This window comes from Papio anubis, chromosome 7, assembly GCF_008728515.1.
Source record: "Papio anubis isolate 15944 chromosome 7, Panubis1.0, whole genome shotgun sequence".
In the NCBI taxonomy this organism is placed as follows: Eukaryota; Metazoa; Chordata; class Mammalia; order Primates; family Cercopithecidae; genus Papio; species Papio anubis.
The window spans coordinates 1,231,481-1,254,553 of record NC_044982.1 but is presented as its reverse complement, the minus strand read 5'-3'; the positions used below and the strand labels follow the sequence as shown (position 1 = coordinate 1,254,553).

The 23,073-nt window shown below is 55.9% G+C and overlaps 1 protein-coding gene across 4 annotated transcripts in view; it reads left to right on the top strand.

Annotated features, from left to right (window-relative positions):
* PACS2 (phosphofurin acidic cluster sorting protein 2) overlaps positions 1–23,073 on the top strand; it is an 81,814-nt gene that overhangs the window by 43,954 nt on the left and 14,787 nt on the right. For 2 of the 4 annotated variants that reach the window (XM_003902346.4, XM_009212392.3), the window contains exons 5-11: positions 8,986–9,148; positions 9,836–9,909; positions 10,228–10,308; positions 11,585–11,644; positions 18,866–19,023; positions 22,331–22,421; positions 22,673–22,747. In XM_003902346.4, the coding sequence (XP_003902395.2) occupies positions 8,986–9,148; positions 9,836–9,909; positions 10,228–10,308; positions 11,585–11,644; positions 18,866–19,023; positions 22,331–22,421; positions 22,673–22,747 (702 nt within the window). The remainder of the gene's footprint in view (positions 1–8,985; positions 9,149–9,835; positions 9,910–10,227; positions 10,309–11,584; positions 11,645–18,865; positions 19,024–22,330; positions 22,422–22,672; positions 22,748–23,073) is intronic. The other 2 variants (XM_009212394.3, XM_009212393.3) reach the window with 1 other exon arrangement.

Sequence of the window (23,073 nt, the reverse complement as noted above, 5' to 3'; positions counted from 1 at the left end):
ACCACCTCGCCCGGCTAGTTTTTTGTATTTTTTAGTAGAGACGGGGTTTCACTGTGTTAGCCAGGATGGTCTCGATCTCCTGACCTCGTGATCCGCCCGTCTCGGCCTCCCAAAGTGCTGGGATTACAGTCTTGAGCCACCGCGCCCGGCCCATTCTTGGAAGAAAAGCCCCACCCCTGGATGTAGTCCCAGTGCCCTGCCCCTGAGCCTGTGGCCCCACCCCAAGGCTCCCTCGCCCTGCACCTGTGGCTTCCAAAGCCGAGGTCGTCTGCCTGCTCCTCGCTCTCCCCTCCACTGGCTCCTCCAGGTCCTCAGGGCGTCCTTCCACCTTCCACCGGTGGCCTGGCCCCAGAACCTAGTTGGGCCCTCCCATGTGTCCCCGAGCACTAGGGCGGCTCATGGGCTCACTGTGTCCTGCCGCCTTTGGGGCTGGCTCCCACCTGTGAGCGTTGCTGGCTGGTTGAGAGTGTGAGCGCGGGAGATTGCGGAGGCAGGACAGCCCCGTGGGCACAGACGGACACAGGTGGTGGAGGTGGGGGGGCTCTCACCAGGTGGGCTCAGGCAGCTGTGCCGTGGGGGCTTGCTGGCTCCGAGACTGCACAACTGAGGCGGGGGTGAGGGCATGGGTGCTGCCATAGGGACTGTTGTGAGAGTTGGGTGTGGGTGAGGCTGGCGCCATGCGTTTGAGAGTAGTGCTCGGCTGGAGGGAAGGGTCCTTGAGGGCACAGCGTGGGGTGAGGCGGGCCATTGGGTGGACTCGAGGCCAGGGCGGAGAGTGTGGTGGGAAAGGATGCGGGGGGCACCTGCCCAGGGCCTCCGGGCTGTGGGGAGAGCAGAAGGCGATGGCCGTGGGGACACAGGTGTCACCTCCCTTCAGATGGGTGCACACTCGGGGCAGGAGAGACTTAGCAGCCTGGGCCCTGCCATACCCTAACCCTGCCCTCACCACGTGCTCATTTTGAGTGAGTTGAGCCCAGAGCCCTGGCCTGTCCAGCCCTCACTCCGAGGCTGAGGAAGTGGAATCCAAGGTGGCCCAGGGTAGGGGCCGGGCCTCACGGGTGCCATGAACTGAACACCAGCGTGGGACGGCTTAGGTCTGCAGGCTGACCAGCAGTTCTGGCTGAGAGCATCAGGAGTGACCACAGCCCCAGGGCCTGCTTGGCACGCGCCTCTGCCTGCCACCTCTCAGGAAGGTTGAGCTGACTGCGGGCAGTCCCCCTCAGAGGCAGCTCTGCAGAGGCAGGCATGCGATGGGGACAGACGTGGGGCTTCTCCTATGGTGTGGCTCTCGGAACTCACCCCAGCACCCATAGAGGGAGTGTGTAGGGGTGGGCGTGCGTGTGGCCAGACCACCCCGGGGCCACAGCCTGGGGGATGCAGGCATGCTAGCTGGTGGCCATTGTCTGAGGCTGGGGCCTGTGGGCTCCTTGACAAGACAGGAAGGTTGACAGACCCATGACCAGGCGTAGGGGTGACCTGGGAGTGTGGTGGTGGCTGAGGGAGCAGCCATGCTTCTTTGCACAGCTGGGCTCCCTCTCGTGGCCTCGCCACAAGCTGCACATGCCACTTGGGCCAGGTCCAGCCCAGGGGCACCTGTGAGGGGCGGGCGGCTCACGGTGGGACACAGGAAGACCTCAGGGTAAGGATAGAATGGAGCATCACCCTGACCGTTTGCATGCTGGATCCCCTTTAGTTTCTCTGTGAGTGTCTGCACGGCTACAGGCTGCTGATGACAGCCCAGTCAGGCATGGGCTGTGCGTCCATGGGGGCCCCATGAGAATACGATGGCTCCATGGTGGCCCCGTGAGCATGTGATGGCACTGGACACTTCCTATCTCCTGATGACGTGGTAGCCATCATAACACCATAGCACAGTTACTTTATCACTGTATGAATTCAGTGTGGCCCGAGTGTCCTGGGCCTGGCCACACACACGCCCACCCCTACACAGTGGTGCATGGTGACGTCCCAGGCCTTTACGTCACTCACTCACCCACCAGCTCGTCCGGAGCTACCTCCAGCCCCACAGCTCGTCCGGAGCTACCTCCAGCCCCACAGGCTCTGCCGTCGTCAGTGCCCTGTTCACAGGCACTACTTTATATCTTTTGTGCTTTATTTTTACTGTGCTTTTTTGTTTGTTTTTTGTTTTTAAATTTTTTCGTGACATAGTCTCACTTTGTCACCAGGCTATAGGGCAGTGGCGTGATCTCAGCTCACTGCAACCTCCACCTCCCGGGTTCAAGTGATGCTCCTGCCTCAGCCTCCCGAGTGGTTGGGATTGCAGGTGCTCGTCACCACACTCAGCTAATTTTTGTATTTTTAGTAGACACAGGTTTCACCACGTTATCCAGGCTGGTCTTGAACTCCTGACCTCAAGTGATCTGCCCATCTGGGCCTCCCAAAGTGGTGGTATTTCAAGCGTGAGCCACCATGCCCAGCCTACTGTTTCTGTGTTTGAATGTGTTTAGACATGTAAATCCCTACCGAGTGTAACAACTGCCTGCAGCCAGTGCCAGTCACATAAGCTCTAGGTTTGTGGCCTAGGAGCAGGAGTCTGTCTCTCATACAGGCCGACCTTGAAGATATTGTGTGTTCAGTCCTGTACAATTCCTGTAAAACGGATATTGAAATAAAGCGAGTCACACACATTTTGTGGTTTTTCAGTGCATATAAAAGTTATGTTAGGCCAGGCGCGGTGGCTCACGCCTGTGAATCCTGCAGCACTTTGGGAGGCCGAGGCTGGCAGACTACAAGGTCAGGAGATCGAGACCATCCTGGATAACACGGTGAAACCCTCGCCTCTACTGAAAAATACAAAAAAAATTAGCCAGGCGTGGTGGCTGGTGCCTTGTAGTCCCAGCTTCTAGGGGAGGCTGGAGGCAGGAGAATGGCATTAACCTGGGAGATGGCAGAGCTTGTTAGTGGAGATCACACTGGCTGCACTCCAGCTCATGACAGATGCAGATCTTGTCTCAAAAAAAAAAAAATATTGCTAAAGCCGGGCGCATGCTCATGCCTGTAATCCCAGCATCTCTTTGGGGGCCAGCAGACCACCTGAGGTCGGAGTCTCAAACTGGCTTCAAATAATATGGTGAAACGTCATCTCTACTAAAAACACACAAAAAATTAGCCAGGTGTTGTGGCTCACGCCTATAATCCCAGCTAATAGGGATGCTGAGGCAGGAGAATCACTTTAACTCAGGAGGCAGAGGTTGCAGTGAGCCGAGATCATGCCCCTGCACTCCAGCCTGGGTGACAGAGTGAGACTCCATCTCAAAAGAAAAGAAAAGAAAAGCTGACAATCATCTGAGCCTTCAGGGAGGTGTAACCCTTTGGCTGGTGGGGGTCTTCCTCAGCGTGGATGGCTGCTGACCTATCAGGGTGTTGGTTGCTGAAGGCTGGGGTGCCTGTGGCAGTTTCTTAAACAAGACAACGAAGAAGTTTCTTGCATCATTTGACTCTTCTTTTCACAAAGTAGTTCTCTGTCGCCTGTGGTGCTGTTCGGTGCCATTTTACCCACCATTATTTCAGAATAGGAGTCAGTCCTCTCAAATCCTGTTGCTGCTTTTCTAACACAGTGGATGGAATCTTCTAAGTCCTCTGTTGCCGTTCCACAGTGTTCACAGCATCCTCACCAGGAGCAGGTTCCATCTCAAGAAACCACTTTTGGCCGGGCGCAGTGGCTCACACCTGTAATCCCAGCACTTGGGGAGGCCGAGGCGGGTGGATCACGAGGTCAGGAGATCGAGACCATCCTGGCCAACATGGTGAAACCCCGTCTCTACTAAAAATACAAAAATTAGCTGGGCGTGGTGGCGGGCACCTGTAGTCCCAGCTACTCGGGAGGCTGAGGCAGGAGAATGGCATGAGCCTGCCCAGGAGGCGGAGGTTGCAGTGAGCCGAGATCGCGCCACTGTACTCCAGTCTGGGCGACAGAGCGAGACTCTGTCTCAAAAAAAATAAAAAAATAAAAAAATAATAATAATAAAGCACTTTCATTGCTCATCCATAAGAAGCCGCTTCTTATCAGCTGAAGTTTCTTCGTGAGACTGCAGCAATTCGGTCACATCCTCGGGCTCTGCTTCTAATTCCAGTTCTCTTGCTATTTCCGTCACATGTGTAGTTCCTTCTTACACTGAAGCCTCGAACCCCTCAAAGCCATCTGTGAGAGAGTTGGAATCCTCTTCTCCCAAATTCCTGTCAATGTTGATATCTCAGCCTCTTCCCATGAATCACAGATGTTCTTCATGGCATCAAGAATGGTGAATCCAGGCCAGGTGCCCTGTTTCACGCCTGTAATCACAGCACTTTGGGAGGCCAAGCTGGGCAGATCATTTGAGGTCAGGAGTTCTAAACCAGCCTGGCCAATATGGTGAAACACTGTCTCTGCTAAACACACACACACACACACACACACACACACACACACACACACACAGAAAAGGCTGGGCACAGTAGCTCACACCTGTAATCCCATCATTTGGGAGGCCAAGGCAGGCGGATTACCTGAGGTCAGGAGTTCGAGACCAGCCTGGCCAACATGGTGAAACCCTGTCTCTAATTTTGTACTAAAAGTACAAAAATTAGCCAGGCATGGTGGTGGGCGCCTGTAATCCCAGCTACTCAGGAGGCTGAGGCAGGAGAATCGGTTGAACCCAGGAGGCGGAAGTTGCAGTGAGCTGAGATTACACTAATGCATTCCAGCCTGGGCAATAAGAGTGAGACTCCGTCTCAAAACATTAAAAAAATTAGTGGGCTGGGCGTGATGGCTCACGCCTGTAATCTCAGCATTTTGGGAGGCTGAGGTGGGCGGATAACCTGAGGTCAGGAGCTCGAGACCGGCCTGACCAACATGGAGAAACCCCGTCTCTACTAAAAACACAAAATTAGCTGGGCATGGTGCCACATGCCTGTAATTCTAGCTACTCAGGAGGCTGAGGCGGGAGAATTGCTTGAACCCAGGAGGCGGAGGTTGCAGTGAGCCGAGATCGTGACATTGCACTCTAGCCTGGGTGTCAAGAGTGAGACTTCGCCTCAAAAAAAAAAAAACAACAACAAATTGGTGGAGCGTGGTGGCAAGGCAGGCACCTGAAGTCCCAGCTACTCAGGAGGCTGAGGCAGAATTGCTTGAACCTGGGAAGTGGAGGTTGTAGTGAGCTGAGATCGCGCCATTGCACTCCAGCCTGGGCAACAAGAGTGAGAATCCGTCTCAAAAAAAGAGAATGAGCCGGGTGTGGTGGCTAATCAACTTCTCCTCTCTAGCTATGAAAGTCCTAGATGGCATCTTTTTCCAGTGGAAGGCCGTGTCTTCTTCGTTGAAATCTGTTGTTTAGTGTAGCCACCTTCGTCGATGATCTGAGCTGGGTCTTCTGGAGAACTCGCTGCAGCTTCTCCATCAGCACTTGCCGCTTCACGTTGCATTTCTATGTTATGGAGACAGCCGCTTTCCTAAAACCTCATGAACCAACTTCTGCCAGCTCCAAGCTTCTTCCGCACACTCCTTGCCTCTCAGCCTTCACAGAGGTGAAGGGAGTCAGGGCCTTGCTCCAGATGAGGCTTTGGCTTAAGGGAGTGTTGTCTGGTTCCATCTTCCATTCCGGCCACTCACTCTGTCCACATCAGCACTGAGGCTGCTGCTTTGCTGATTCTCACTCCTGTGTTCACTGGAGCAGCACTTTTCCTCCCCTCAGGAGCTTTCTCTTTGCATTCACTGCTTGGTGATTTAGTATAAGAGGCCTCGCCTTCACCGTCTGGCCTCTGACGTGCCTTCCTCACTAAGCTCAGTCATTTCGAGGTTCTCGTTGAAAGGGATGTGCAACCTTTCCTTTCACTTGAACACTTAGGGGCCATTGTAGAGTTAGTAATTGGCCTAATTTCCATATTGTTGTGTCTCGGAAGAGAGAGGCCCGAGGAGAGACAGAGACACGGGGGATGGCCGGTGGGCTGAGCAGCCAGAATGCTCACATCCACTGATTCAGTTCCCCGTCTTACGTGGGTGATGTTCGTGGTGCCCCAAAGCAATTGCAGCAGTCACACCTTAGCTCACGGATCACAGATCACCATACAGATTTAATAATAGAGTTTTGAAATATTGGGAGAATTACCAAAATGTGACAGGGAGACACAAAGTGAGCACTTGCGGTTGGAAAAGTGGCGCCGTTGGACTTCTTGGTGCGGGGTTGCCAAAAGCCTTCACTGTGAGAAACAAAAGATCTGCAAAGTGCAGTAAGGCAGAGCACAGTGGAGCGAGGGCTGCAGCCTGGGTGCGTGGTAGGCAGCACCACCCAGGCTTGCATGCTGTGATGTTGGCAAGATGATGAGGTCTCCTCACCATGCATGTCTCAGGACATACCTCTGTCATTACGTGGTGCATGACTATTTGTTTTCACAAAATTTTTATTATACTATTTGTACAATTAAGTGTGACATCCTGAGCAATTTTCTTTCTTTCTTTCTTTCTTTATTTTTTTTGAGTCAGGGTCTTTGTCACCCAGGCTGGAGTGCAGTGGTGTGATCTTGGCTCGCTGCAGCTTCAAGCCCCTGGGCCCAAGCAATCCTCCCATCTCAGTCCCCAAGTAGCTGGGACTACAGGTGCACGCCACCATGCCTGACTAATTTTTTATACTTTTTGGTAGAGACAGTTTCGCCGTGTTGCCCAGGCTGGTCTCAAACTCCTGAGCTCATGCCATCCACCTGCCTAGACCTCCCAAAGTGCTGCTAGGATTACAGGTGTGAGCCGTTGTGTCCGGCCTCAATTTTCCATGTCACTCAAATCTATTTGAAAATGGAAGAGGGAGGAGCCTGTCAGGGTCAGGGGCAGAGGGAGCTGGGCCCTGGGGCCACCCTCCTTGGTGAGGCAGCTCCAGCCCTTTGCTGAGGATCACTGAGCATCCACAGAGCATCTGCTGGACTAACTCAGGAGGGTGGTCTCAGGGTCAGCAGGGGCAGGAGTGGGAATGACCACAGTCCAGGACAGTGACCTGCCTGCCAGCCAGCATCACCCCTGGGGAGTGCCCAGCTCAAGGGTGGTTGGCCCCTTGCCAGGAGGACGCACACATCAAGGAGCACTGTCAGGAGGAGGGGAACGTGCAGCCCGGAGCGTGGGGCCTGGGACTTCCAGGGCATGCAGATATCAAAATAGTGTTCACATAAAGGTCGATGACAGGCTGAGAGGAGCGGGGGCTACTCCACAACCTGCCCCTGGCCCGCTACGGGCCCAGCAGAGCGTTCCCATTACAGCTAGCTGCAGGAATCCCGGCAAAAGCCTTTGTCAAGAGGCCCCGTTCCTTTCTGCCCTCCCATCTGAAGGAGGAAGTGAGCAGGGTTTTCTTGGGAGGAAAAGGGCCCGGACCCCTCTGAGCCCCGTGGAAGTTGGTGTGAGCAGGTGTAGCGCCGCCTGAGCCCCACTTGATTCCTCCGGGACCCCAGCCCAGCAGTCCCCTCCCCACTGAGCTCATTGTATTGGGATGCCCAGCAAGGGCTCAGCGTTTCTGAACGAGGGCTTCTGAGCTTACAGGTTCTCACCCCTGCGTGACACTGAGACCCTGCCGCGTGAGACGTCACTCTGAGAAGGCGACTCAGGGTGCTGGGGGCCTGGACAACAGCAGCCTCCAAGTGCGTGAGGCTGCATGTGCCCCGGCGAGTGTGTGGGCACAAGGGCATCAGCAGTGGGTGCGAGTGTTGGCAGAAGCTGCCAGCTGCCCCTCGTAATTTTCTGAAATGAAGGTGAGGGCAAATGTAAACTTTCAAACGTTTTTTTACTTTGATTAATTGAAGAATTAGCAGCCCAAATCAGGACCCCACAATAAAAATAAATCTGGTCGGCCGGGCGTGGTGGCTCACACCTGTAATCCCAGCACTTTGGGAGGCCGAGGCGGGCAGATCGTTTGAGGTCAGGAGTTTGAGACCATCCTGACCAACGTGGTAAAACCCGGTTTCTACTAAAAATACAAAACTTAGCTGGGCGTTCTGGCGGACGCCGGCAATCCCAGGTACTCGGGAAGCTGGGGCAGGAGAATCGCTTGAACCCAGGAGGCGGAGGTTGCAGTGAGCCAAGATCACGCCATTGTACTCTAGCCTGGGCCACAGAGTGAGACTCCGTCTCAAAAAAATAATAAATAAATAAATCTGGTCTAGAAAATCCTAACATCTGGATGTGAACCAATAGTCCCAAAAGGCGGCTTCTAGAGCACAGATGGCCCCAAGGCTATGAGTGTCTGAGAGCTGTCATCGTGGCGTATGGTTCTGAGGCTGGCATGGGGCACGGCGGGGCCATGCCTAGGCGCGGGTCGTGGCTGCAGGAGGGGCCGGGGCTTGTTCTGCCACTCCCTGGTTTGAGTCTCTCACAACAGAGGGGCTTGGCCTGGCCTGTGAGCCAGGCCTGGTGGGTGTCTCCTGCTGTTGGAGATTCCTGCCTGGCTGAGAGTGCTCCGGCTGCTCCTCCTTGGTCCCCCACAGACACTGGTCCCTGGGCATTGACTCCTGTGGCATTGACTCCTGTGGGTTGGGCGGCCGGTTTCACACTGTTTTGCTGCTGCTGAGGTCTTGAATGGGTGGAGGGGTGGAGGCAGAGTTGAAGCAGGGGGCCCAGGATCTTCCTGGGTGGCTTTGTGTGGACAGCAGGTGTGCCTGAGATCAGGAGGGCCGCAGACACCTCTCTCTGTCCATCTCAGTCCCTCATGGCCGTGCCTGGCACTGGCCTCCCTAGCACAGCCCCATGCCCTCTCCTTATGGCCTGTTCACAAGAACTCCCATGTTCCCCTCGTCTGTCCACCTGGCTCCTGTGTCCACCTCTCGTATCTGTCCCCTCTCCCCGGTGGCCACGTTTCCTGTCCACTGGATGCTCCCTGCCCTGTGGCTGCCCTGCCGAGGCCTGCCCTTGCTGTCACTGAGAGAGAAAGCCCTTCAGAAACCCCAGCCCACACACCAGGGCACCGGGCTCCTTCCCGTCGTGGCGCTTTCTAGAACCGTGCCCCTGGCCTACAGGTGATGCAGCACCCGTCTGAAGGCGGCCAGGTGCTGAGCCTCTGCAGCAGCATCAAGGAGGCCCCCGTCAAGGCAGCCGAGATCTGGATCGCCTCCCTGTCCAGCCAGCCCATTGACCACGAGGACAGCGCCATGCAGGCCGGCCCCAAGGCCAAGTCCACGGGTGAGTGCGGTGCCAGCCTGCTCCTGCCCCTGCCGTGGGGAGGCCATCTCCCAGCCACGGCACATCGGGTGGCAGAAACCATCCAGCTTGGCTTAAGGAGTCGGGGGTCTGGAGCACGAGTCAGTTGCTCTCCTGTCTGGAAGCCACCGCAGAGGCATGCGCTGTTATGGGGCCCGGGCTGCCACAGGTCCCTGCTCTGTCCCCCTGGCTGCAGCTCCTTGGTCGAGAGGCCTGAGTCCTGAGTGTCCTCAAAAAGAGGTGTGGGGTCACACTGTGTGCCCTTGCTGGTCTGGGTGCAGGGCCCGGCATAGGCAGGTGCCACGGCTGCCGCCACCCCAGTAGGGTCACCAGCGCCTCCCCTACTCCTCAGGCAGGGGGGACCCAGTTGGCGCAAATCCAGGCTGAAATGCCAGCCAGTAGGAGCGGCCGTGGGGGCTGGAGCAGTTCATGTGGCCCCCTTTTGCCCTCCCTGGCCCTCCCCACTTCCTGCCACTCCCGACCTAGACTGTTGCCAGTGGACTCTGGGGGCTCGGGGCCACAGCACCTGTGTCTGGAGCCCCTCTGTCCTGCATGGATCCACCTCCTCGCTGCCCCAACTCTGTGTCCAGGGAAGCCTGGGGGTGGCCACCGCCTGGTTTCCTGGGTGGAATCTCACGGCACCCTCCCTTCTGTCTGTTCATTCCGCAGATAACTACTCTGAGGAGGAGTATGAGAGCTTCTCCTCCGAGCAGGAGGCTAGTGACGACGCTGTGCAGGGGCAGGTGACCTGGGGTCGGGGCTCCGCGCCCTCTCCCGGCTCACACCGGGTGTCCTGGGGTCTGTGGGGTCCTCACCAGCCGTCACCAGGGCCTCGTGAGGGTGGGTGAGCCACAGGCCCGGCCCCTGGTTGGCCGCCCGTCTCTCGTCTCCCGACCCCAGGGGCTCGGGTTTGTGTGCAGGTGGCTCTGAGAGTCTTGGGAAGCAGGTTGGCTCTCAGTGCTGGGCCTCTCCCATCGCCCACGCTGAGGCTGGCAGGGTCCTTCCGGTCCTTCCAGCCGTGCAGGCTGCCATGGCCTCAGCCACTGCGTGTGTCTCTGCAGGACTTGGACGAGGACGACTTCGACATCGGGAAGCCGAAGAAGCAGCGGAGATCGATTGTAAGAACGACGTCCATGACCAGGGTTGGTGGAGACTGCTTCTTTGAATGCCGGGGAAGGCGAGGGTGGGGTGGACGCTAGGAGCCCGGGCGTGGTGGGGGGCACGGGCGTGGGAAGTGAGATCTCACCCCAGGTCACAGCAGCATGTCCCGTGGCAGACCCCCTGGTTGCCAGTCTCCTGGGTGCCACTCTCTCCCCCGCCCCACCACATCTCATGACTTCAGCCTTGTGTGGCCACTAGGCCCAGTGGGCCCTGAGCAAGGCTGGGAGGCTGCAGAGCCCCAGGGAGGCCATCCTCCCCTTCGTCCCCTCAGGTGCCCACATACACCTGAGTGGGCTGGTTCCCTCGCTTTTGTTTGGGATCTGGCCTACCTGGCCCCACGGTCCCCAGGAGCTTGGTGGGGCTGTCAGGCATTTTTTCCATGAGGAAAGCTCGGGCAGCTCTTTTCTCAGAGGCCATGTCCAGCACCGGCACAGAGGGCCCACCACCTGGTGCCTGGACACCCCAAGGACAGGCACAGTTCCAGGGAGGCCAGCACAGGTGGCAGGGGAGCCCTGTGCCTGGTGCTGACAAGGGATGTGGGCACAGGCCAGCCCAGACACCACCGCCTCCTCTGGCAGCATTCAAGGGGGTACTGTGGGCAGACAGTGCCGGGGATGGGCGAGCTGCCCCAGAGTGGTGAAGCTGTGTCTTGCTGGCCTGGAGATCTGCCCCCACTGTGCAGAACACCAGCTTGTGCCTCCATTCCAGGGCCCCCTTGGGCCCAGCTGCTGTGGAGGGAGGGCGTGGGCTACCTTTGTAGGGTTGGCCCCCGAGAGGGTGGCTGAGGGTCCCGCTCGCCCAGTGGCTGGAGCCGAGGTTCTGCAGTCCAGGGTGGCACGAGGCACCCATGGGGCTCAGGCTCTTGGAGCACGCACTACCCCACACTCACCCACCTGCCCACCCCACATGGGTGCTGAGCACCTTCCTTCTGGAGTTGGCCAGGGACTTTCCTGGGAGGGGGTGCTGAAGGAAGGGCCCCGTGAGCCTGGGAAGGGCTGCAGAGGTTTCTGGAAGAACCATGGAGTTTGCACACACCTCCCCGGGTCCCCCTTGGCCAGGAATGGAACTGTCAGACCTCAGGCCTGTTGGGAAGCTTCTGGGAGCTACGTGCGAATCCATCAGCACTGCTGGTGCTGAGGCCTTGCTGCCCTCCCACGGCGGGCCTGGGTGCGGCCTCCCTGCGGCCCAAGGAAGTGGCTCCAGTGGCGGGTCTGCGGCTCTGGCAGCAGGTCTGACTCTACACCGCTTGTCTTGCAGCAACAAAATTTCAAGCAGAAAGTGGTGGCGCTGCTGCGGAGGTTCAAAGTGTCCGATGAGGTGAGTGCGCCGCCCTCTGCTCACAGCCCCACGCCTACAGCAGCGCCTGGGCACGCGCCTTCTGCTCACAGCGCCCACGCCTACAGCAGCGCCGGGGCAGGAGGAGCCCCCACGCCTACAGCAGCTGGGCAGGAGGCGGCCTCTGGAGTCTGTCTCGGAGCCATGTCTGGTTCTGCCGCTCACTGTCTGCATGGCCGGCCAGTATCACCGTGAGGTGCAGGGACAGCGGCACTGCCTCCCAGGCTCCAGGTCGCCCGCTGGGTCTCTGCTGAAGTACGAGTCGTGAATACACTGGAAGCTGGGAAGTCATTTTCAGGGAGCGTAACCATTAGTTTGTGTGTTTGTTTTTTTATAAATAGACTTTAGCTTTTAGAGCAGTTTTAGGTTTACAGCAAAATGGAGCAGAAAGTACAGAGTTCCCATGGACTCCTCCCCATCTGACAGCCCCCCACTATTGACAGTCCATGGGTTTTCAATGTTCGTCTTTTACCTTTTCTCTAATCTCGGAATTTTCTACAATGAACTTGCATAATTTTCATACTGAAAAGAAAAACATAGGTGGACTCAGTGGCTCACACCTGTAATCCAAGCATTTTGGGAGGCCAAGGCGGGCAGATCACTTGAGCCCAGGAGTTTGAGACCAGACTGGGCAACATAGCGAAACCCTGTCTCTACAGTAAAATACGAAAATTAGCTGTGGGTGGTGGTGTGCACCTATAGTCCCAGCTATTTGGGAGGAAACCTGGTAGGCCAAGGCTGCAGTGAGCAGAGATCGAGCCACTGCACTTCAGCCTGGGCAACAGAGCGAGACCCTGTCTCAAAAAGAAAAAGAAACACTCGGCCGGGTGCAGTGGCTCACGCCTGTAATCCCAGCACTTTGGGAGGCCGAGGCGGGCGGATCATGAGGTCAGGAGATCGAGACCATCCTGGCTAACACGGTGAAACCCCGTCTCTACTAAAAATACAATTAGCCAGGCGTGGTGGCGGGTGCCTGTAGTCCCAGCTACTCGGGAGGCTGAGGCAGGAGAATGGAGTGAACCTGGGAGGCGGAGCTTGCAGTGAGCCGAGATCGCGCCACTGTACTCCAGCCTGGGCGACACAGTGAGACTCCATCTCAAAAAAAACGAAACAAAACAAAACAAAACACCCAAATCTCGGCTCACTGCACCCTCTGCCTCCTGGGTTCAACAGGGTTTCACCCTGTTGGCCAGGCTGGTCTTGAACTCCTGGCCTCAAGTGATCTGCTTGCCTCGGCCTCCCAAAGTGCTGGGATTACAGGTGTGAGCCACCACATCCAGCCTTTGTTGTTTCTTTAATGTCAGAAGAAAAACGTGCCTGGGTTCAGGACCGGAAGTGAAGAGGTGGCATTTAAGCATTTCAGCCCTGAAGCAGTGTTGTCGCCTGTCGGCCTGAGAGCACGCTGCCTGTAGATGGCGCTGTGTCCTAACATACTTGGGATGCACCTGGATCAGCCTCTGGGGCACACACTCAGGGAGGCTGTCAAGTGCATGTGCCGAAACAGGTGATTTGTGGCCCGATGGGGCAGGCAGCATTTCTGAGAACAGCGTAACATCACCAACTGGCTGCAGAGGAAGGGCACCTCCACTACTGGGGTGGTCCTCGGGCCCCTGTGTCTTTTGGTTTGCATCTTGGATTGGAACATTCCCAAGTCCAGCTGAAGATGGGACTTGGCCAAGTCGGCTTCCTGGGGCTTCCTTGAGCCCTGTCGAGCGCCTGTGGGTTCAGGGGTGGGTGTTCTTGGTTGAATCTTGACTGTGGGATTCTGCACTCACGTGGGCAACTGAACTGAGTCCCAGAATGCATTTCACTTACACAGATTATGGTTCCGAGACTCACAACCCAAACTGTGAAAAGATGGGCCGACATCACAGACACCGTTCAGGGAGAGAACATCATTTTCATAGGGATAATTGCGCAGTTTTGTGTGAAATTCACACAGGTCAACACAGTACTTTAATGGAGCGATGGGATCTCTTTCCTGATTTTCCACCCATCCCTTTCCTGCAAAGACCAGACCATCTCCACTGCAGCTCTGAACCTGTGTCTTGGCCACTGGGAGCATCACGCCTGGCACTGCCCTCTGCCCAGGACTTCACAGCAACCCTCATTGGGCAGGAGATGCACAGTGAGACGAGGTCGCCTGCCTGGATTACAGCCATCTGAGATTGTTCATGCTGCTATAACGAAATACTTTAGACTGGGAAATTGATAAACAACCAAAATGTATTTCTCACAGTTCTGGAGGCTGTGAGTCCAAGTTCAAAGTGCCAGTAGATTTGGTGTCTGAGGGCCTGTTTCCCATAGAGGGCACTTTAGTGTCTTGTGTGGTGGATGGGACTGACAAGCTCCCTCAAGCCTCCCTCACCAGGGCGCCGAGCCCGTTCAGCAGGGCGGAGCTCGGGCCCTAACCACCTGGTGTCCCTCACCAGGGCGCCGAGCCCATTCAGCAGGGCAGAGCTCTCGGGCCCTAACCACCTGGTGGAGGCCCCGCCTGCTAATTCTAGCACCTTGGTGGTCAGGTTTCAGCATAGGAATTTTGGAGGTATAAACGTTCACAGCCCCCAGGCTGACCACAGAGCACTGGCATCCAGGCTGCCCTGTGCCCAGGTGCCACACAGTGGGTCTGGTGAGGAGGAGAGCAGCGCTCTGCTTGGGACCCGTCCTGTGAGGATGAACCAGAGTGAAGTCTGTTCCCTACAGCCCTCAGCTTCAGCTCACAGGGAAAGCTTCCTCTGGGGGCTGCCTTCTGTATTTTTCATTGTAAAAGGTGGCACACCTAGCGAGTCACTTGATTTTCAACAAGGGTGCCAAGTTCATCGGAGAAAGTATCTTTTCACAAAGAAACTGACGCTTGACAGTGCACACCATGTGCAGAATTCAGCTTGACTGGATCATATTCCTAAATGTAAAAGCCTAAAATTTAAATTACATAGATTCTAAGCCTTAAAAAATATGAACTTAAATCCTGCACTAATGCCACTGAGCTATACACCTAAAAATAGATAAAATGGAAAATATTATGTTTTATATTTTGTAACACAATAAACAAAAGTAGAAATTTGCTTTCTGAAAGATACTGTTAAAAGAATGAAAAGCTGGCTGGGCGTGGTGGCACACGCCTGTAATCCCAGCACTTTGGGAGGCCGAGGTGGGTGGATCATGAGGTCAGGCGATCGAGACGATCCTGGCTAACATGGTGAAATCCCGTCTAAAAATCCAGAAAAATTAGCTGGCCGTGGTGGCGGGCGCCTGTAGTCCCAGCTACTCAGGAGGCTGAGGCAGGAGAATGCAGAGCTTGCAGTGAGCTGAGATCGCGCCACTGCACTCCAGCCTGGGCGACAGAGCGAGACTCCATCTCAAAAAAAAAAAAAGGATAAGCCACAGATTGACAGAAGATATTTGCAAATAACGTACCTGGTAAAGATTTGTATCCAATAGATATATTAAAAACTCTCCAAACCCAGGAGGAAAAGGAACCTGATTTTTAAAATGAGTAAGACTCATACAGTGAAACTATGAAACATTTTTTAAGGAAAGAAGATATAAATAAGTGGAAAGATGTCATACGTTCATGAATTGGCAAACTTAGTCTTGTTAAGGTGGCAATACTCCCTAAATTGATGTACAACTTCAACGCAGTGCCTATCAGATTCCAGCTGTGTTTTTGTAGAAATTGACCAGCTAAAATTTATATGTAAATGCAAGGGACTCAGGGCAGACAGAACAGTCTTGAAGAAAAAAGATTTATACTTCCCAATTTCAAAACATACTACAAAACCACAGTAGTAATCCAGACTCTGCAGGGCTGGCCCAGGGACAGGCATAGAGATCAGTGGAATGGAGGTGATAGTCCACAAGTGAACCCTTCCATTTATGGGCAAGTGATGGTGAACAAGGATGTCAAGATATCCATGGGGGAAGAATAGTCTTCAAGAAAGGTGCTAGGACCACTGGATATCCACGTGCACAAGAAGGAATTTCAGCCAGCTGTGGTGGCTCATGCCTGTAATCCCAGCACTCTGGGAGGCTGAGGCAGGCAGATTGCATAAGTCCACATAGTGAAACCCCATCTCTACTAAAAATACAGAAAATTGGCCAGGCATGGTGGTATGTGCCTGTAATCCCAGCTACTCGGAAGGCTGAGGTGGGAGAATCACCTGAGTCCAGGAGGTGGAAGCTGCAGTGAGCTGAGATCATGCCATTGCACTCCAGCCTGGGCAACCAGAGTGAGACCCTGTCTCAAACAAAAGGAATTTGGACCCCTACCTCACACTATATTCAAGAATTAACTCAAAATGCATCAGCTGGGTACAGTGGCTCACACCTGTAATCCCAGCACTTTGGATGGCTGAGGCAGGTGGATCACTTGAGGTCAGGAGTTTGAAACTAGCCTGGCCAACATGGTGAAATCCTGTCTCTACTAAAAATACAAAAACAATTAGCCAGGCATCATATCACGGCAGGTGCCTATAGTCCCAGCTACCTGGGAGCCTGAGGTGGGAGAAATGCTTGAACCCGGGAGGCAGAGGTTGCAGTGAGCCAAGATCACACCATTGCACTCCAGCCTGGGCGACAGAGTGAGACTCCATCTCAAAAGAAAAACAAACAAACAAACAATCTTGAAATTGATCAAATATCTGCATCTGTGAGCTAAGATGATAAAACTCTTAGGAGAAAATGGGCCAATCTTATGACCTTGGGTTAGGCAGGGGTTTCTTAGATGTGACACCAAAAGCACAGGCGACAAAAGGTAAGTTTTTCTGGACCACAGCAACATTTTATACTTTTGTGCTCCAAACAGTGCCATCAAGAAAGCGAAACAGTAGAACAGAAGAATATTTTTTGCAAATCATGTTTGTGATAAGGGGCGTGAATCTAGAACACATAAAGAATGCTTATAACTGAAAAATAAAGACACAAACAATCCAGTTAAAAGCTGAATTGTCCATTGCTTTGAGAACGATGCAGTCTCAGGTGCCACGGAGCTAGGGCCCGCCCACTCCAGCCCTGCTCACTGCTGTCTACTTGTGCCGAGAAGTCGACCAGGAAGCCGCCTCACAGCCATGGCTTTTAAAGACACCAGAAGGACACCTCTGGAGCCGGTGGGGTGATTCCTTAAATTAGAATTACCCTGACCAGCTGCAATGTAAAATCCCTGAAGGTGTGTGCTGGCTTATCAGGGGCACGGAGAAAAAGAATCTCAAAGTGAAAGGACCAGCTCTGATGCCTGCCAAGACTTTGCGAATCACTAAGAGAAAAACACCTTGTGAAGGTTCTCAGACACAGGATCACTTCCAGACGAGAATCCATAAGCGGCTCGTGGACCTGCCTGGTCCATCCTGGATTGTGAAGCTGATTGCTCCATTGGAATTGAGCTGCGAGCTGTGGTTGACATCACCATTGCAGATGCTTAAGCCAACTATTTTAATAAAGTGATTATCACTTGTCAGAACCAGGCATAGTGGCTCACACCTATAATTCCAGCACTTTGGGGGCTGATGTGGGAGGATCACTTGAGCCCAGGAGGTCGAGGCTACAGTGAACTATGATCGTGCCACTGCACTCTAGCCTGGGCAACAAAGCAAGACCCTTTCTCAAAAACAAAGAAGAGTGCATTGTCCAATTAAAAAATGGGCAGCGGGCTGGGCGCAGTGGCTCACGCCTGTAATCCCAGCACTTTGGGAGGCCGAGGCGGGTGGATCACAAGATCAAGAGATCAAGACCATCCTGGCTAACACGGTGAAACCCTGTCTCTACTAAAAATACAAAAAATTAGCCAGGCATGGTGGCGGACACCTGTAGTCCCAGCTACTCAGGAGGCTGAGGCCGGAGAATGGTATGAACCCAGGAGGCGGAGCTTACAGTGAGCCGAGATCGCACCACTGCACTCCAGCCTGGGCGACAGACAGTGCAAGACTCCATCTCCAAAAAAAAAGGATAGGGATCTTTCTGAATAGATTTCTTCAAAGACACACAAGTAGCCAATAAGTACGTGATCGTCATGATCATTATCACTGGTCATTAGGGAAATGTAAACCAAGCCACAATGAGACACTGCTTGATCCCCGCTAGGATGGCTGGAACAAATGGAATACAACAGGATGAAGTGTAACAGGGGAACCCACACGCTGCCGGGGGAATGTAAGGTGGCGTGGCAGCCACAGGAAGCAGTTGCCAGACACCCAGCACCCCCATTCTTCAGTGTTGACTTCAGGGAGGTGAACACACACATGCATGGACCCACACAGACGTTCGCAGCAGCTTCGTCTGTGACGGTCATAATGCCCGTCAGCTGGTGATCCGTTAGACTGGGGTCCATCCACTCAGTGGTGCACTGCAGAACCATCTGAGGAAGTTTATAAAGGAAAGAGGTTTAGTTGACTCAGTTCAGCATGGCTGGGGAGGCCTCAGGAAGCTTTCAATCATGGCAGAAGGTGAAGCAGGCACCTTATTTACGGGGCAGCAGGTCGGAGTGGGTGCGAGCAGGGGAAATACCAGACACTTATAAAACCATCAGATCTCGTAAGAGGTGCTCATTATGAGAACAGCGTGGAGGAAACGCCCCCAGGACCAGTCACCTCCACCTGTCCCACCCTTGGCACGGGGGGCTTATGGGGGTTACAATTCAAGGTGAGATTTGGGTGGGGACACAGAGGAACATGAAGTGTGCCACACTGGGTGGATGATGCCCCCCACCACCCTCAGAGCTGCAGGCAGCCTGATCCCTCTTAGATAGCACTGGGGAAGGGGCAGAACGTACAGGGACAGAGTAAGATTGGCGGGGCCTGGGGCTGAAGGAGGGGACGCACTAGAGGAGGGCAAAGGGGAGCCTCCTGGGTGTGGGGAGCAGCTTGTATCTTGGTTGTGGTGGTGGCTGCACAGCGGCCCACACCCGTCAGAGCTCACCTGCCTGCACCCAAGCCCTCCGTGCACCCTGGTGGCCCGGATGACTACCAGCGCAGGCAAGGTGGAGTAACATCACACACACCGGTACCTGGGGGCCTGGGGTCCTTGGCGATCATCCCAAGCTCCAAGACAGAAGCTGGACTACAGCCGTGCTGAGCAGTGGGGTTTGGTGGCCGGGCGCCCGCCTCCTATTGTTCCCGCAGACTCTGGGGTCTCGGGTGCCCCCAACGGGGCAGCATGGGCCACTGCAGGGAACTCCTGCCTGGTCCTCACGCTTGCCTGGCACCCATGCAGGTCCTGGACTCGGAGCAGGACCCTGCGGAGCACATCCCCGAGGCGGAGGAGGACCTGGACCTCCTATATGACACGCTGGACATGGAGCACCCCAGCGACAGTGGCCCCGACATGGAAGACGACGACAGCGTCCTTAGCACCCCCAAGCCAAAGCTGCGGTGAGCCCTACTGGGCAGGGCGGGGCGGGAGGAACAGCCATTTCAGATGCCCTGGCCACTCTGCGGCCACTCCAGCAGACCCGTGTCCAGCCCTGGGGAGGGGGTGGGCAGGGCCAGCTGCCTCAAAGCCTGGGAAGGCTCTGGTGGCTGGAAGGAGAGGTGTGGGGCTGCATTGACAGACAGCTCTCCTGTCATAGGCCAGGCGGTGCAAGCTCTGGGCTGGGGAGGACTGAGAGGGGTCCCCCAGGGTGCTGGCTGGGCTGGGCCTGGCACCCTGTTGTAGGGGATCCGTCATTGGGGGATGCCCTGGGAACTGCAGCAGGACCTCCGTCCACTCAGGTGGGGAGTAGAGCCCCCATGCTGGGTGCGCCTCCCTGAGGAGGAGGCGGCAGAGGCCGGTGGGGAGGGAGGGCAGATTCTCTGTGGCTGGGTGGGAGGAGGGGACTGGCTCGAGGGGGCCTGGCCTGGGCAGGAGGAGAGGATGCAGGGCAGACAGCTCTGTGCATGGGTCTGGATGTGGAGGCCCCGGTCAGCTGGGGGCAGGGAGGCAAGCACACCAGGCAGAAGGCAGGTGCCAGGCTCTGGGCAGCTGCTGAGGAGCCAGAGACCCCAGTCGGAGCCAGAAGGCTTGGCAGACCTTTTGCTGTCATGCTTTTTTAACCTAAACAACATGAAGGTGGCCTTGCTGCATGTTGGAGGCGCGGCCCCAGTTAGCCCTGTGGCCATGCAGCAGCCTCCACCTCACCTGACCTGGCGCGGCAGCCCCAGCTCCACTTGCTGCTGCTTCAGTTGCCAGCAGCCACCATAACAGGTGACCGCAGATGTGGCCACCAAAAACAGCCTCTGTTCCTCCTGTTCTAGAGGTTGCCATCCCGAGGCTGTGGCCTCATTCTTGGCCAGGGTCTCGCTGGGCTTGGGTGGAGGTATCAGTGGCTGCCCTGACTGGGGCTCTGAGGTCACGTGGTGCAGGCCTAGTGTGGTTGTTGAGGGAGTTCAGCTCCATATGGCTACAGGACAGGGGTCTGGCTGCCCTGCGCTGCCTGGTGGCTGGCGGTCATTCTTGCCTTCTGGCAACTGTCCTCTTTTTTTTTTTTTTTTGAGATGGAGTCTCGCTGTGTCGCCCAGGCTGGAGTGCAGTGGTGCTATCTTGGCTCGCTGCAATCTCCGCCTCCCGGGTTCACCCTATTCTCCTGCCTCAGCCTCCCAAGTAGCTGGGACTACAGGCGCCCGCCACCGCGCCAGGCTAATTTTTTGTATTTTTAGTAGAGACGGGGTTTCACCATGGTCTCGATCTCCTGACCTCGTGATCCACCCGCCTCGGCCTCCCAAAGTGCTGGGATTACAGGTGTGAGCCATCGCGCCCGGCTGCAACTGTCCTCTTACTTTGGCCCAGGGTCCCTCCTCCACCTTCGGAACCAGCAAGGCCCAGTCAAGTCCCCCTCACACTTTGGGTCTCCCTGGCCTTCCTGCCTCATCTCTTCTGCCTTCAGCCGGAGAAAGTTCTCTGTCTTTAATGGCTCATGTGATTCCGTAGGAGACACCTGTGTGGCCCAGATCATCTCCCATCTTAAACTCCGTGGTGGTGACTATATCTGCAGAGCCCTGGCCAGCTGGCATTCATAGTCTGGGGAGAGGCGTGTGCGTCTCGGGGCTATGATCTGGAATGGGCACACACTGCAGCAACGAGTTTCCATGTAGTTTTGTCACCCAGGGTGGGGCACCAGACACTGCATAAGTCCTGTCTGTTTTTTGGGGGGGCGGGGGAGTTGTTTTTTGAGACAAGGTCTTGCTCTGTCACCCAGGCTAGAGTGTAGCTGTGCAATCACAGCTCACTGCAGCCTCAACCGCCTGGGCCCAAGCGATTCTCCCACCTCAGCCTCCTCAGTAGCTGGGACCAATGGCACACGCCACCACACCCCGCTAATTTTTATGTTTTTTGTAGAGACAGGGTCTCCCTATGTTTCCCGGGCTGATCTCAAACTCCTGAGCTCAAGCGAACCACCTGCCTTGGCCACCCAAAGTGTTGGCACTACAGGTGTGAGCCAGTGCGCCTGGCCTCCTGTACAACTGTTTTCACTTGAAAGGTCTTTTAAGTCTCATTGAATCCGTAGGTCTCCCTTCCTCCTTCTTCTGTGTACATATTATATCAACCAGAGATGAGACATTTGGCTCGGATGGCCTGGGTCGGCCAGATGGTCTGCAAGGGCCTGGTTGGTCTGGAAAGACCTGGGTGGTCCGGAAAGGTGTGGATGGTCTAGATTGGCCTGGTTGGACTGGAAAGGCGTGGGTGGTCCGGAAGGGCATGGGTGGTCCGGTAAGGTGCGGGTGGCCTGGATCAGCGTGGATGGTGTGGAAAGGCCTGGGTTGTCTGGAAAGGCCTGGATAGTCTGAATAGGCCTGGATGATCTGGAAGGGCCTGGGTGGTCTGGATGGGCCTGGTTGGTCTGGAAAGGCCTGGGTGGTCTGGAAAGGCGTGGATGGTCTGCATCTGCCTGGATGGTCTGGAAAGGCCTGGGTGGTCCGAAAAGGCATGGATGGTCCAGATTGACCTGGTTGGTCTGGAAAGGCGTGGGTTTTCCAGAAAGGCGTGGGTGGCCTGGATCAGTGTGGATAGTGTGGAAAGACCTGGGTGGTCCAGAAAGGCCTGGATAGTCTGGGTTGGCCTGGATGGTTTGGAAGAACCTGGATGGGCCTGGTTGGTCTGGAAAAGCCTGTATGGTCTGGGTTGGCCTGGGTGGTCTGCATCTGTCTGGTGAGCCTGGAAGGGCCTGGATAGTCTGGACAGGCCTGGATGGTTTGGAAGGACCTGGATGGGCCTGGGTGGTCTGATCTGCTGGTGGGTCTGGAAGGGCCTGCTTCATCTGATGTGCCCTCGTTGTTTTGTCGAGCATGTTCGCCTGTTTGCTGCAGGCTCACTGCAGATCCCAGGGCTGCCCTCCAGCAGGATTGGCCCGTGGAGCTCTCCCCAGAGCCCCTTCATGTTTCCGGCAGCCTTGCCTGGAGCTAAGGCCATGAGTTTCAGGGATGTGTGTTTCCTGCAGCTGATATCAGGGTGGGTGGAAGAGCCAGGAAGGGGCAGCCAGGTTGGCCCAGGGCTTGGCGTTGCCAGCTCCAGAATTGTTCCGTGCCCTGTGCTGCGGTTGGCGCGAGCAGGGTGTGCACTGACATGGGCTCTTCTCTGGACCCAGCTCTACTCTGCCGTTGGATTCTCCAGTCTGTCCCTCCAGGTGTGGTGGGAGAACTGCGCTTCCAGTGCAAGAAGGGTCCTGGAAATTAATGTTTCTCCCTCCCCTGTTCCCTGAGCCAGGCCGTACTTTGAAGGCTTATCACACTCGAGCTCGCAAACGGAGATCGGGAGCATCCACAGCGTCCGCAGCCACAGGGAGCCCCCCAGCCCGGTGAGTGGGGCCACACTGATCTCCCAGAGCAGACTGTGGTCCGACTGGGCTGTGGTGTGGCCCACATCTCCCAGCATGGCCTGGGCCCAGGGCCCTGCCCAGCTGTCTTGGAGCCACTCTGCGCCCGCTATCTAGCACACTGCCACGCAGCTGCCCCGGGCCTCCCCTGAGCCCCAGCATCCCCAGCCCAGAAGTCAGTGCCTTGGCACCTGTAGCTGAGCACAAGCTGATTCCCATCTCCTCCCCCACAGGCTGACGCGCCCGAGAAGACGAGGTCCCTGGGAGGCAGGCAGCCGAGCGACAGTGTCTCTGACACGGTGGCCCTCGTAAGCAGGCTCGGGCCACACCCACCCGTTCCGCACACCAGGCACGCCAGTGCTGCCTTTAAGGGTCTGACCCAGAGGGGTGGGACTCACATGTAGGTCCTCATGTCACACCTGGTGTGCAGAGGTGGGGTCAGCCCTCAGGGGTGGCCAGGCCGCTGGATGGTCAGAGTATCCCAAAATTCACTCCACCTTTGGGGTCAGGGCACCTGGATTCCCCCACCCCCAGGGTCAGGGCACACTGGACTCCCCCACCCCCAGGGTCAGGGCACCTGGACCCCCCACCCTCAGGGTCAGGGCACCTGGATTCACCCCACCTTCAAGGTCAG